This window comes from Magnolia sinica, chromosome 19 (assembly GCF_029962835.1).
Source record: "Magnolia sinica isolate HGM2019 chromosome 19, MsV1, whole genome shotgun sequence".
In the NCBI taxonomy this organism is placed as follows: Eukaryota; Viridiplantae; Streptophyta; class Magnoliopsida; order Magnoliales; family Magnoliaceae; genus Magnolia; species Magnolia sinica.
Genome location: NC_080591.1, coordinates 67,604,645 through 67,619,526, shown reverse-complemented (window position 1 = coordinate 67,619,526; position 14,882 = coordinate 67,604,645). Strand labels below are relative to the sequence as shown.

At 40.1% G+C, this 14,882-nt stretch overlaps 1 protein-coding gene across 2 annotated transcripts in view; it reads right to left on the bottom strand.

Annotated features, from left to right (window-relative positions):
- LOC131234908 (exocyst complex component SEC5B-like) overlaps positions 1-14,882 on the bottom strand; it is an 81,287-nt gene that overhangs the window by 32,528 nt on the left and 33,877 nt on the right. For both annotated transcript variants that reach the window (XM_058231904.1, XM_058231903.1), the window contains exon 11: positions 3,323-3,484. In XM_058231904.1, the coding sequence (XP_058087887.1) occupies positions 3,323-3,484 (162 nt within the window). The remainder of the gene's footprint in view (positions 1-3,322; positions 3,485-14,882) is intronic.

Here is a 14,882-nt window from a genome sequence, read left to right as displayed (position 1 = left end):
CATTGGCAATGATAGTACAAACATATATGGCCAGGATTGTATTTCCATTACCCAAAGTTTGAAGATGAATAACCTGACAGATGGTATATCGAGAAAAGCAGTTCAAGACGTTCAATTGAATCCCTAATAAGATCATATGGCATTGGTAGCACCGGCTGGCATCCACCAATTTGGAGATACGATACCATGGTATAAGTGGATGGAAAAGACTGTCATGGAGATGTCATGGTCCCACATACCTTGTGCATGCAATTTGGGCCACCAGAATATGAGGGTCTAGGAGGTTCTCCATCAAAACTTCAACAAACCTCAATCATAGAGTATCAAACACAGTTTGAGCAGCTGTATAACTAAATAATTAGAATTCCATAATTGTTTTTGAAAGTTGCTTTATACCTAGACTTTGAGATGTGATCTGGGTAGCTAAAGATACTCCTACAACTAGTTTTCCAAATATCATCAATATTATCGGGATCCCCAGCTCAGTAAAATACCAAAACTACTGATAGTATAAATTTTTCCAAATATCGCCAATATTTTCTATAATATCGGCAAAACTTGCCGATAATATCTATATCAGCAATACTTTAAGAAGAAACCCACATAAAAGACCATGGTATTGGCGATACCATTGATAATATCTCTGATACTAGGGAAACATCCGTAAATAGGCGAAATTTGAAAAAAAATTCAAAAACCCAAAAAATTCTCCATGGGGGGGGGGGGTTTGGAATTTTATTACTTGGGTGATTTCGATCAATCTTGTTGTTTATTGGTTTGGAATTTTATTACTTAGGTGATTTCAATCAATCTTGTTTTTTTTATTGAATAAAAGTCTGAATTTGGGGAGAAATCTCAACTCAAAGCAAAGATGAGCCAAAACTCAAAGGTGACGAAAAATCCATAGAAACTTATTTTTTTTTTCCCAGTGAAAATCCATGTCTAAGCATGTGGCGGCGAAAAAAAAAATTAACATTTAACTGAAAATTGGGGGAAATTGGAAAATTCCTAATTTTTCCATTTTTATATTGGGAAATGTGTTCTTCACTATTAACTAATGGAGAATTTTATATATTAATGAATGTCGGCCAATCTATTAATTGGCTACAAATTTTGCATATTTATTTTATAATAAATTTTTCAATAGCACATGGTTAGGCTAGCTATAAAATGGAAACTTATTATGTATAGTGGTTTTTACAATATTTTGATTCTTACATGTGTAAACATGTGCCTTTTAACATTTGCTGAAGTTTCACTGAAAAATTCCACCATTTTCCCAACCGTTCCCCAATGTTTCCCTCAGACAACGATATTTTTCCAAGTATTGGTAATAATATCAAGGATACCAATACATGTTTCCATATCCACACTCATCAAAACATGTAATGAAACTGATACTCTGAACACTACCTATAACCTACAAGACTTCCATACAGGTTAGCCAATTTATAGCATGTGACCGTAGTCTGTGGAGGTTAGTGCAACGACCCAAAAAGCCCAACTCAAAAATTAGATCGACTACAAACAGGACCTCCACTTGTAAAACAGTTCTCGTCAATGGAGATGGTTGATGAAGAAAGAAAGGACTTTGTTTCAATGTCATGAGAAGCTCTCTGAAGGTCACCAATGTAAGTCCCAACTTTAGTTTTCGAAAGTCTCAATGGTGACAATCAAGAGGACCAAGGAGGATGGATTAACTGATGAATTGCTTTGTGAAAGTCACAAAATCCACTTTTGGAGAGGTCTTGGATTTCAATCGAAGAGGATATCTTTAGGGGGGAGGGGAGGAGTGCTATGTATTATATCATGTGCACTTAGATGTGGATTGTTAGAAGTAGTCTGGTTGCAAATTGGCTTAACTAGGAAGGTGGCTACAACTGGGGATTTGGGTTGAGTGTTGTGTTAGTGTTTGCATTATTTTAATAATAAAATTGTGGGCATCATATGCTTGATTACCAATAAGAAAAGATAATGAGAGTTCCAATATTGATCCCCTTAAAGAAATCAAAACACTAATTACAGTCAGTGGCCGTAACACTTGCATCTTCGAGTTTCAAAAAATATTCATGAATCCTAGAAGGAGAATTCTCCTTATTGACAAAGAATCAAGAGTAGATAAACAAACATGTTATTCAAAAATTAGCATCTCTTTTTTCCAGTTAGGCTTGTTGAATCTAGCAATAAAGCTCTTTTGTCCGCGTTCTCCAATACAAGCTTTACTAATTTTTTTTGTAACAAAAGACTAGCACTTTAAAATTTTAATTAAGGGGTCGTTTAGGAGCTTGTAAATGGAATCCATTTCACATTTACTCCCATTTCAAGTGTAAATGACTTACTAAGTTGTGTTTGGATGGGAGTAAATGAAATGCATTAAAATTCAAATTTTTTGTTTGGATGGGAGTAAATGGGAGGAATTGGAATGCATAGTGTACATATGTGATATTTGACAAAATGATTTAATCAGCCCATTAAAATATATACTTTAACCAAAAATGAGGAAATTTTGAGCCTCGGGTGGGCCACAAATGTAAGGATCACAGACAAGCAACTTGCCAATTTTTTTACCGTCCATTTAGATGCCCAACATTTGGACAGTTCGGATCATTTTATTGGTGTGATTTTAGCGATGCAGCCGATAATCGGATTGTTTTGGAGTATCATGAGCATGCCATGTGTACGGCAGACACATGTATAGCACATGGTGTGCCGTAAAGGCCATTACAAGGCCATAAAGGGTGTTATGGAAAGGTAATGGTGGCAACCATTACACGTTACGAGGTCGTAACAGCCATAATAGCTGTTATAGAAAAATGAAATAACCTGTAACTGCCGTTAACAGCCTGTTACGCCCCATGTAAAAGCCATAACATCCCCGTAATGGTCCGTTACGGGGCAAATATAGGTTTTTTGGATTATTTTTTTTCAACATTATGGGGCAGATACAGGTTTTTTGGGGTTGTTTTTTCAATTAAAAAAAAAAAAAAAAAAAACAAACAAAAGAGACCGTAACAGCCACTGCAGGGGCCATAACAGCCGTTACGACCTGTATCGTAAAGTTAGAGTCTCTTTTTTTTATTGAAATTGTAAGATCATAAATGTTGCCAAGGAACAAGTTCTCAATCCTTCTTTGGATATTTCAAAGAATGATAAGAAGACTAACTTATACAGTACAGAACAGCATCGGAAGGGATCTTTTCATGCAAACAATTCACAAACAACTTAACAGACAATGGAATAATAGAAAAATGCAAAAGTAATAAAAGATCCAACCATTAATTTGTGCTGTATAAGAGGATGATCGAGAAGGGAACATCTTTACCTTGGTCTCATAGGCAGAAACAGTACCAAGTACCATTTCAGCAACTTCATCAATAGAATGACTTGAATATTTCACATCACTGACTTTATCCTCGATCTTCTTGTTGGCAGGTTTAACATTTAATTCTTGATCAAGAAGCACATTGCCAGAAGCATGGGAAGACTGTCATTAAGAACAACTTATAACTTCACATATCACATTTTCCTTATAAACTCAAGGAAAAACCAAGGAAAGATATTTTTAAAAAAAAATTAAAAAAAAAAAGAATAGCATGAGGTGGAAAATGTTTTGTACACCAAAACTATTAATATAATAGCATGAAGCATGATGCGAAGTGGCAAAAGATTTGGGTGTGGGAGCAGGAAAGTCTATGTTTAAAAAATGATAGCAAGTATAACCAGCCAGAACAAGGGTGTTGAGCATGAATTCAAAGTGTAATTCGACGTTCGTTCAACTAAGATTTCAATGAAACCATGTTCGAAATTTTATCGATCAAGATTGAAATATTTCAAGAATACATTCAAAGGAAAGCCCCAAAGCTCACCCTGTCAAACAACATATTGTAAAACAAAAGCACTCCTCAAGATGGAACAAATTGTATTGGTAATAGAATGAGGATGAGCAAACAAATGCTAAATATGTCAACTATTATCATAAGCATAAGATCTAGAATTTTACTGCTATGTTTTCAACAATTCAAATTACTAATACAATAATAATACCGGATCAAGATTCTTTTAGTAACAGACCATCAGAAAGACCATGAGATGCTACTGTAGTTAGATGTAAGAGAGAAGGAAAGAGCTTATTTGATACCATGTAGTTTGATAAGAGAGAAGGGAAAAAGGAACGGAGAATTGAGATCTTGGATTTGAGCCCATACTTACCTATAATAATGATGTGGTCGTCAGTGGTGCCCCATTTAGAGTGTAGCAGAGGAGGAGAAGTCACCGACAGAGTACCGGAGTGGAGGAGTTGATGTGGATGAACGTTGGGTCCATCGCACCCTAGATTTTCTGACGCGCTACAAGGGCAGGAGAGGCATGACTGCACCCTGACCATAGATCCATGGGTCGGATTTCACACGCTACCACATGGATGTTTTACTTTTAGGCATTTTTGTTTTTTTCCTTATTTCAAAGGCTTTATTGCACTCTCTTTACTTTTCGCCTTTTTTTGTTTTTTTTTTTTTTTTTTTTTCAGGGGCTTTAGTGCACTTTTACTTTTTTCCATAGCTTATATATACGTTATGAGAAACCCTATTTTCATAATTATTGAATGAATAGAAATTCATCTCTTTTCTTCTTCTTTATTCAAGAGATTAGGATTTCAGGATTGGCCCTTAGGTGTTGAGGATTCCACCCCGATTTCAGGTTTTCTTTCTTTCTAAATCTTTGAGGTGCAGGAAAAGGTAAGAATCATCCTCCTTTTCTTTTGACGACAAAAGGGCATGTACTTTCTTCATCTCAAACCTTTCATTCTTCACCCCTTTCGTTCCTCTCTGAATATCCCCTTTCTAGTTTGAATGGAAAAGAGGGATGGTTAGTCAGTAGAATCAAATCCAAACTTGACTGTGGACTGACTTATGCTAGATCTAGGATATTCTCATATCCCTAAAGTCTTCCCTTTTTACTGTTTACGCGATTTTATGCTAAGAGGCATGATCCTAACGGAATGACCTCATCTTTGTTTTGAAATTTACCTAATCCCTTTGACTGGAAACGATTAGTTATTGGTGTATTTATTTGAACATTCTTTAACCTGATTATACATGCATCTAGGATTAAGTCATCACATGTCTCTGCATCAAATTTGGTATCAGAGATCAGTTTTAGCATAGGTCTGTTTATTGTCAATCTGTCTTTATAGTAAAAATTTCTTACAGAAACCCTTTACCCAAATTTTAAAAATCGTTTAGTTTCGGGCGCTCCGCCCGAACCCCGGGCAGGGGCACGCCGTCATTCCTGGTGCATGCCCACACGCACTGGTCGTGGGTTCAGTCTCCATTACACCATGGACTCCGATCAATTTACCAACGCTATAGAGGGTCTAACTAAGAGAATGGATCAACAGTTTCGAACCCTGAGGGATAATAACGCGCAGCAGTTTGCATATCAAGATGGTAGGTTCACGCATCTAGAGGAGAGTGGTGAGTCTAGAGAACAGTATTCCAACCGCCACTGTAGGTGGATCGTAGGCGACCCCTGACACCGAGGTTGTCAATTAGTCCCAAGTTGTGGGCCTTGATCCGCCTAAGGATGGTTTGGGCGCAGACCAGGCCTGTGGGCCTGACAACAAACACGATGGGGTGTATCCATTACCACCCATACGCAATTATGATTCTGTTCTTCCCGCCCAATGGGAGGGCCATGATGGGGTGCGTCATCAGCACCCCAAGAATATCATGAGCACAAGGACCCTGTTTCTAGGGTCATGAATGGCATCAAGGTTGACACCCCCAGTTTTGATGGGAGATTAGACCCCAAATTTTTCTGACTGGTTAGCAAACATGGGCCACTTCTTTGAGCGGCACAGTCTGTCAGACCCACGACGAGTCGGGTTCGCCAAGATGAAATTGGTGGGCCAAGAAAAACTACATTGGGAGAATGTGGAGCGTCGCCGTAAGCGATCTAAAGAGGGGCCAGTTCTCTTTTGGATTGAGATGAAAGAGTTGTTGCGAGAGAAGTATGTTCCCTTTTCTTACAGGCAGAAACTGTTGGATCAATGGCACATTTTGCTCCAAGGATCCATGACGGTGACGGAATACATCGCCAAGTTCGATGAATATATAATGACGTGCGATGTGGATGAGTACCCTGCTGTGGTTCTCTCCCGTATCTGTATGGGCCTCAGGCCTGAGCTTTAGCGAGAGCTCACACTTCACATGGTCAACAGTCTGGAACATGCTTACCACGTGGTGCAGGAACTGGAGCACTGTGTGCGCTAGTCCAATGTGAGAGGGATTGATTTTCGACCTATTAAGCCTAGAGTAGCTCCGCAGGGAGTGAGACCCCAAGTCAGAATTCAACCTAGAGCTCAACCAGGTACCCAGCCAGTCAACAGAAATTGAAGTAATAATATGGTTGGACCAAGTACTAGGCCCGCGAAGCCAGGGTAGTGCTATCGCTGTGGTGGCATGGGTCACATCGCTGCCGAGTGTTCAAATAAGGGTGGGCGCATTGCCTTTGTTTCCGAACACCCCACAGAAGAAGAAGTGGCAAATAAAGTTAATAGTGACTAGGGTGATGAGGAGATCATTATCCCCTCCCTTAACCCGACTAGTGATGCCGAGGATGATACTGTGGAGACTATTCCACTTGCAGTGGTAAGGTGCGCCTTGACCCAGGTGAAGGAAAGCGAAGATTGGTGCAGAACCACCATTTTCCACACTTATGCCAAGTGTGGAGAAAATAGCTGCAAAGTGATCATAGACAGCGGGAGCTGTGAGAATGCAGTTTCCCCAGTTACTTTGAGTCACCTGGGGTTGAAGCCAGTCTCTCACCCCAACTCATACAGAGTTTCTTTGGTGGATACGACATCCCTTCCTGTGACCCAACGATACCTTGTTCCGATTGAGTTTGGACCATACAAGGACAAGTTGTGGTGTGATGTTGTTACGATGGACGTTAGCCATATCATCTTGGGAAGGCCATGGCTATATGACAAAGATGTCACAATATTCGGGCGTACGATTAATTGTGTATTTAAGCATGAAGGAAAGAAGCTTGTCTTGAGCCCGCTCCCTCCTAAATCGTCAAAAGGAGCGAAAAATGTTGCGTCCCCAGGTGGTCCTAAGAGTTAAAGGGCACCTCAATCGAAGTACAAAGGAGTTTGAGAGAGAGACTAAGGCGGGGACTATGGCGTACGGCCTACTAGCTAGGGAGAGTACACCTGAGGCTGCTATGAGGATACCCCAGGAGGCTCGTTCGGTCCTAGAGGAGTTTCGGGATGTCTTCCCTGAGGACCTTCCAGACGAGCTTCCACCGATGCGAGACATTCAACATGCGATAGATATCATCCCAGGGGTGACCCTACCAAACCTCCCTCACTACAGAATGAACCCCACCGAGCATACCGAGTTAAAGAGGTAGATGGATGAATTGTTTAACAAGGGATTCATTCGTGAGAGTCTGAGCCCGTGCGTCATACCCGCGCTTCTTAGGCCCAAGAAAGACGACACGTGGCACATGTGTGTTGATAGTAGAGCCATAAACAAGATCACCGTCAAGTATCGGTTTCCCATCCCGAGGCTTGATAACATGCTTGACATGATGGCCACATCTATTATCTTTTCAAAAATTGACCTCAAGAGTGGTTATCACCAAATTCGTGTTCGCCTAGGAGATGAATGGAAAACTGTCTTCAAGATGAAGGACGGGTTGTACGAGTGGCTAGTTATGCCCTTCGGGTTAACCAATGCCCCAAGTACGTTTATGAGGGTGATGACCCAGGCGCTGCGACCGTTTATGGGCAAGTTTTTGGTTATGTACTTTGATGATATCATCATCTATAGTACGTCCCCTAGCCAGCACATCAAGTACTTGAGGCAGGTCTGCAACGCCTTGCGCACAGAAAAACTCTATGCGAACCTCAAGAAGTATTCCTTCTTGACCTCCTGTGTTATCTTCTTGGGGTTCGTTGTATCGTCAGAGGGTATGTCTACAGACCCTGAGAAAGTCAAGGCCATTGTCAATTGGCCTAGGCCCCGTACCATACACAACGTGCGAAGCTTTCACGGCCTAACTACGTTCTATCGGCGGTTCATCTGTGGATTTAGCTCGATTATGGCTCCCATCACAGATTGTGTACGAAAAGGAGAGTTTCAATGGACTAAGGCCACGGCACGGGCTTTGTTAGAAATTAAAAAGAAGATGACAGAAGCGCCAGTCATGCGTCTACCTGACTTTACCAAATCCTTTGAGGTAGCGTGTGACGCGTCAGGAATTGCCATAGGTAGAGTGTTAGGCCAAGAGGGACATCTTGTGGCCTTTTTCAGTGAGAAGCTAAACGAGGCTAAACAATGCTACTCCACTTATGACAAGGAGTTCCACGCGGTTGTGCAATCATTGCGCCATTGGCGGCATTATTTATTACCGTAAGAATTCGTCATGTTCTCTGATCATGAGGCCTTGAAATATTTGAGCTCTCAAAAGAAGTTGAGCCCTAGGCATGCCAAGTAGGCACAATTTCTTCAAGAGTACATGTTTGTGCTTAAGCACAAGGTCGGAAAAGAGAATAAGGTTGCCAACGCGCTTAGCCGTCGTATCACGACGCTGCAGTCCATGAGTATTGAAGTTACAGGCTTTGAGCAACTCAAGGGTGAGTACTCAAACTGTCCTGATTTTGGGATCATCTATGCGTCATTGTCTAGTGACCCACCCTCGAGGAGTGCGGAGTTCGTCCTTACAGATGGATATCTTTTTAGAGGGGATAAGCTCTGTATCCCACGAACATACCTCTGTGATTTTCAAGTTTGGGAGCTGCATGCTGGAGGGATGGCAGGTCACTTTAGTCGAAACAAAACAGTTGCCCTTGTGTCTGATCATTTCTATTGGCCTAATCTCCAGCGAAATGTGGCTAAGATTGTAGGGAAGTGTCGGACATGTCAACTGGCGAAGCAGAGAAAGGAAAATACAAGTTTATATACTCCTTTGCCAATTCCACATGCCCTGTGGCAAGATGTCAGTATGGACTTCGTACTTGGGCTTCCCAAGACTATTCGTAAGCACGATTTCATACTCGTGGTTGTTGATCGATTTTCTAAGATGGCCCATTTCCTACCCTGTTATAAGACCTCAAATGCCTCCCATGTTGCTAAGTTATTCTTTCAAGAGGTTGTGCGACTCCATGGAGTACCTAGATCCATCGTGTCTGACAGAGATACTAGGTTCAATAGTTATTTTTAGAAGACTCTCTGACATCTTTTGGGTACAAGGCTCCAATTTTCTTCAGCATATCATCCCCAGTCAGATAATCAAACAAAGGTAATGAACCATAGCCTAGGGAATTTGTTAAGATATCTGGTTGGAGACCACCACAGGACCTGGGACACTGTTCTTCCCACAGCAGAGTTCGCGTATAATTCTTCAATGAACGGGTCCACAGAAATGAGCCCGTTTGAAATTGTTTCATGCCTTTAGACCCTGAGCCCTCATAGATTTGATCCTCATGGCTACCTCACCACGTCCTTCAGAGTTAGGAGAGTCATTCGCCCAGCATATACATGCATTGGATAATGAGATCAGGAGGAAGATTAATTCAAGTAATGAACATTATAAACTTTCTGCTGACACTCACAGGAGATTTAGGGAATTTCAACCTGGAGATGACGTCATGGTTCGTATTAGGTCTGATCGGTTTCCACCTGGATCCCTGAAGAAGCTTCGTGCCCGTAGCATAGGCCCATATAAAAATGTGAAAAGGTTGGGGTCTAATGTTTATGTCGTTGATATCCCTGCTACCATGGGCATTAGTTCCACATTTAATGTGGAAGATCTAGTTCCCTTTTCACGAGCCATTACCTCTATCCACTGGTTCTCATGTTTCTTCCCAGACCATCCTTATATATGGACCTTGGCCACAGCCTGATCTTCCTGTACCCATTTTACCTTCTCTTCCACCTGCACCGAGAAGAGACGAGATAGAGGAAATTTTGGACTCCGAGGCGGTTTCCACTCGCTCCGGGGGTTTCCAGAAATTCCTAGTCAAATGGAGGAATAGGCCCATTACAAATAACTCTTGGATCACAGGGGCAGAGCTGCAACGCATCGACCCCAATTTGCTCGAGAGATAGGAGTTCACTTTCGCCAGTGGCGAATTCTTCCTACACGGGGAGAATTGATGTGGACATCAGTGGTGCCCCACTTAGACTGCACCAGAGGACGAGGCGTCGCCGACAGAGTACCGAAGTGGAAGAGTTGATGTGGATGGACGTTGGGTCCATCACACCCTAGATTTTCTGACGCGCTACGAGTGCAAAAGCGGCATAACCGCACCCTGACCATAGATCCATGGGTCAAATTTCACACCCTACTATACGAGTGTTTTAGTTTTAAGCGTTTTTGTTCTTTTCCTTATTTCAGGAGCTTTATTGCACTTTTTTTACTTTTCGTCTTTTTCTGTTATTTTTCTTATTTTTAGGGGCTTTAATGCACTTTTACTTTTTCCGTAGCTTATATATACATTGTGAGAAACCCTATTTTCATAATTATTGAATGAATAGAAATTCGTCTCTTTTCTTCTTCTTTATTCAAGAGATTAGGGTTTCAGGATTGGCCCTTGGGTGTTGAAGATTCCACTCCGATTCCAGGTTTCCTTCTTTCTAAATCTTCAAGGTGTAGAAAAAGGTAAGAATCATCCTCCTTTTCTTTTGACGACAAAAGGACTGATACTTTCTTCATCTCGAGCCTTTCATTCTTCACCCCTTTTGTTCCTCTCTGGATATCTCATTTCTAGTTTGAACAGAAAAGAGGGATGATTAGTCAGTAGAATCAGATCCAAACTTGACTGTGGAACATTCATATCCTTAGGTCCTCCCTTTTTACTGTTTACGCGATTTTATGCTAAGGGGCATGATCCTGACGGAATTACCTCATCTTTGTTTTGAAGTTTACCTAATCCCTTTGACTGGAAACGGTTAGTTAATTGATGTATTTATTTGAACATTCTTCAACCTGATTATACATGCATCTAGGATTAGGTCATCACATGTCCTTGCATCAAATTATAATAATAATAATAAGAAGAAGAAGAAGAGGAAGATGAAGAAGAAGAAGAAGAAGAAAAGGAGGTTAGGGTTGGACATCCCCACCACCTTTGCTTTTATTCACTTGAGTTGTAAAAACCAAAAATACCAGAATACCCCTCAATAGAAAATATATAAACCTCAGTGTACCAAATATGCTAATGGGCTACAAGATGAGGAAAAGAGAGCAGGTGGGCCATACAAATGTACAGCCCAAAATTACAGTCATATAGGTGGGTCATATGATTCTACAGCCACATTCATCAACTTTAATGGCTACAAAATTAATGTGGAGGATGATGAAAAGGATAAATATCCGTGACTGAGTAACCTACTATTGTTTTGTCTTTCAAACAAGCATAGCATGAATGTTCTAGAGACTGCATTTGGACAATTTTCTCCAATCCTATGATATTTTTCAATTTATCAGAGTCACATACAGTGAATCTCACGGCCTTGAAGCACCTTGATGAAGCTTTATTTTTTATCCAGTCCTTCAGAGCCGCAAACCTGACTTCATGCCAAGGAGGCTGTTCAAGATCTTCATATGGATTGGAAACCGTTGTGGTGTGATTATTCGAAGTTAAACCTCAACATATCTGGTTTCGCTCTAATCTAGTTTGGTCCTGTTCTTTCAATACATGTTCAAGGACTATCAGAGCATCTCCACTGTGACAAATGCTGAAAACCAGGAAGTGTCAGGCCCAACACATGCCATGTTACATGAAACCATGTATTGACTGATAAAAAGAGGTGAAGTTCCTGTTGTATGTGAAACCCCCCTATGTAGCAGCAGTAACACCATACCTACTGGGTAACCAGGCTCCTACATCTATCTCTCGATGCTTCCATGGAAGCAACTGTCATGTTTCTCATGCTAGTTCCTTGTCGCATCTTCAGTTACTACAACATCATAGTTGATTGTCCATTGATTACACTACTCGGTCATCATAGTTGATTGTCCATGATTACACTGTTCATTAAGATAGTGCATGAGCATATTGCACTTCTTATCATCGCTTCAAACCTTCTCTTTCATTTAACTTTCCCATTTTTCATCTTGAAGTCATTTCTTCATCAACTCCATTGCTTCAGGTATCTGATTCCCATGGCCGCAGAAATACTCTCTGATTCATTTTAGAATGTTAGCTGCTGATAAAGTAAAGATTTTAATGGTGTAATCTCTCTATTTGGCTTTGCAGTATTTATTAACATCTCCCTCCCTCTTGAAAAAAGACAAATAGAAAAGACACTGCTGCTTTCTCTTAGCTTTGTTTCCTTTTTCTCCAACATTTTAGAAATATGCTTAAAGGTGAGCGTGTGGCCATTCATCTGGTTTGGGAACTAGTACGACTCCCTGAAACCGATACACGACAACACATCTAGTTCGGGACCCAGTACAACACACTTAAACTAATACAGCTTTTGTCCGGCTACAAACAACTCATCTGGTCGATAATTCACGTAAAAAATAAAAATAATAACAACAACGACAATGACAAGAATGATAATAATAATAAATAGTAGAAATAGGAAAATAGGAAATTTTAGGAAAATTATGTGCACACACAATAAGCATCTAATAACAAAGTAAATATAAGTACATTTATAAGTCCAAAAAGATAATGGAAATTTTTTTATCAAAAGACACAAAAATGTATGTTTGATTTTTAAAATTCCTCTTAGAATGAAAAAATGATTTTCATAAAAATGTAGATCTAAGGCAAACATGAAAAGCTTTAAAAAATCCAATATGGTAAGCTTAAATACAAAACAAAAAAAAATTCTCATAACTTATTAAGACTTCTAAGCGAATTTTTATAAACAAATATATGAAGAGATGGATATAAGCCCAAATCCATGAGCAAATCGTATTACAAAATTGTAAGTTGATAAAAATTTTAAAAACAAAAAATAAAAAAAAATACCATTTAAAAAGAAATGAACTTTCTTTTAGTAACGGTGCAACCAAATATCATGAGATTTCACGATATTTCACGATTAATCAGTCTAATTTGGTGCAAATGTCATGAAATCTCATGATATTTGGTGCAACCAAATGCAGGGAAAACTAAAATTCTTTCACAGATCATAAATCCATAGATCTAAGCCCAGGCCCATGGATATATAATTTGAAGTTGGATTTAAGCCCAAACATGCATTATGCTAATGAAAATAAAAAATGAAACTATATCTATGTTGAGAAAACTTGGAAAGAACAGTTTTGACTGATTTTTATTTCATCGAGGTGGACGGCAATGGAGTACCCTAAATCAAGTTTTCCCTCCCCCAGTTTGAATCAAAGCACAATCTGTGAAAATGGCATTTTGAAACTCAACGCAAGACTTGTATATCCATTGGACAAGTCATACTATTGGACTTGCCCTTACTCGTTTAGACCCTTTATAACTCATTCCTACTCGTTTAGACTCTTTATAACTAGCCCAAACAGTTTAGAATCATTATAGCTCCCCTTGAACTGGTTGCCAGGTCGGACTCATCTCAAAACTAGACAAGTCGGACTGCACCTGGCTGATTGTCTCTATTTCGTGTAGCAGGGCTGTCCCAGAGCGGTTCCAACTAGAATCTATAAAACCTTGATGAAATCAAGTTGTATGAGTTAATATTCCTATCTATGCTTCCAGATGCCCATATAAGGCTAGATCAACCATCTCGCTAAACCATGCAATTCAATTGGTGCCACCATCTAATTAGGACCCAAAACCCAAGAGGGCCCTCCAATTCAATTGGTGCCACCATCTAAACTCTTAACTGCTGCACTTTGCAATCCTCCATCTTGTAGTCCCCACATTTCCCCTCTAGCTTGATACAACTGTACCACTTAGCACATGCCATGTAAATGCAATCCATGCTTGTCGGAAGTAAAGCCTATCCATGCTCGTTGAGGTTTCCAAGTATCAAACCAAGTCTATCATCCTTGGTATTGATTTACATGCTTGTCGAGGTTTCCAAGTATCCAACCAGGTCTATCATCCTTGGTATTGACTTGCATGCTTGTTGAGGTTTCCAAGTATCCAACTAGGTCTATCATATGCTAATCAGAAGTAAAGCCTCTCACATGATTGTTGAGGTTTCCAAGTATCCGACCAGGTCTATCATCCTTGGTATTGATTTGCATGTTTGTTGAGGTTTTTAAGTATCCAACCAGGTCTATCATATGCTTGTTGGGGTTTCCAAGTATCCGAACAGGTCTATCATCCTTGGTATTGATTTGCATGCTTGTTGAGGTTTCCAGGTATCCAACCATGTCTATCATAATATAACACTCTGCCTCAAGCGGAGGCATAGATATCAATCATGGCCCTGAATACGTCTTCCCACTTTAATTGAAAGGGCCTTAGAGATATCAGCAAGTTGATCTGTAGACTTGACAAAGGGAGTAGAAATAATGCCAGCAGTAACCTTCTCACAAATACAATGACAATCATCTTCAATATATTTGTGCACTCGTGAAAAAAGGATTGGAAGCGATATGAATTACAACCCAATTATCACAGTACATGGGCACAAGAGTAGCCACCAGAAATCCTAACTCAGCGACAGAGCTTTTCAACCACAAGTTTCACATGCAACATTCGCCAGCCTCGCAACATTAGTTTGCTTCTTAATCTTCCAAGTAACAAGATTTCCTTTAAAGAAAGTACAATGTTCTGTCATAGAATGACCATCATCAGGAGATCCGGCCTAGTCTGCATCTGAATAACCTTCAATATTCAGATGATTATAACAACTAAATAGAATGCAACGTCCTGAAAAGGACGATTTAGCAAGGTATGCGATGAACAACTTCTGGAA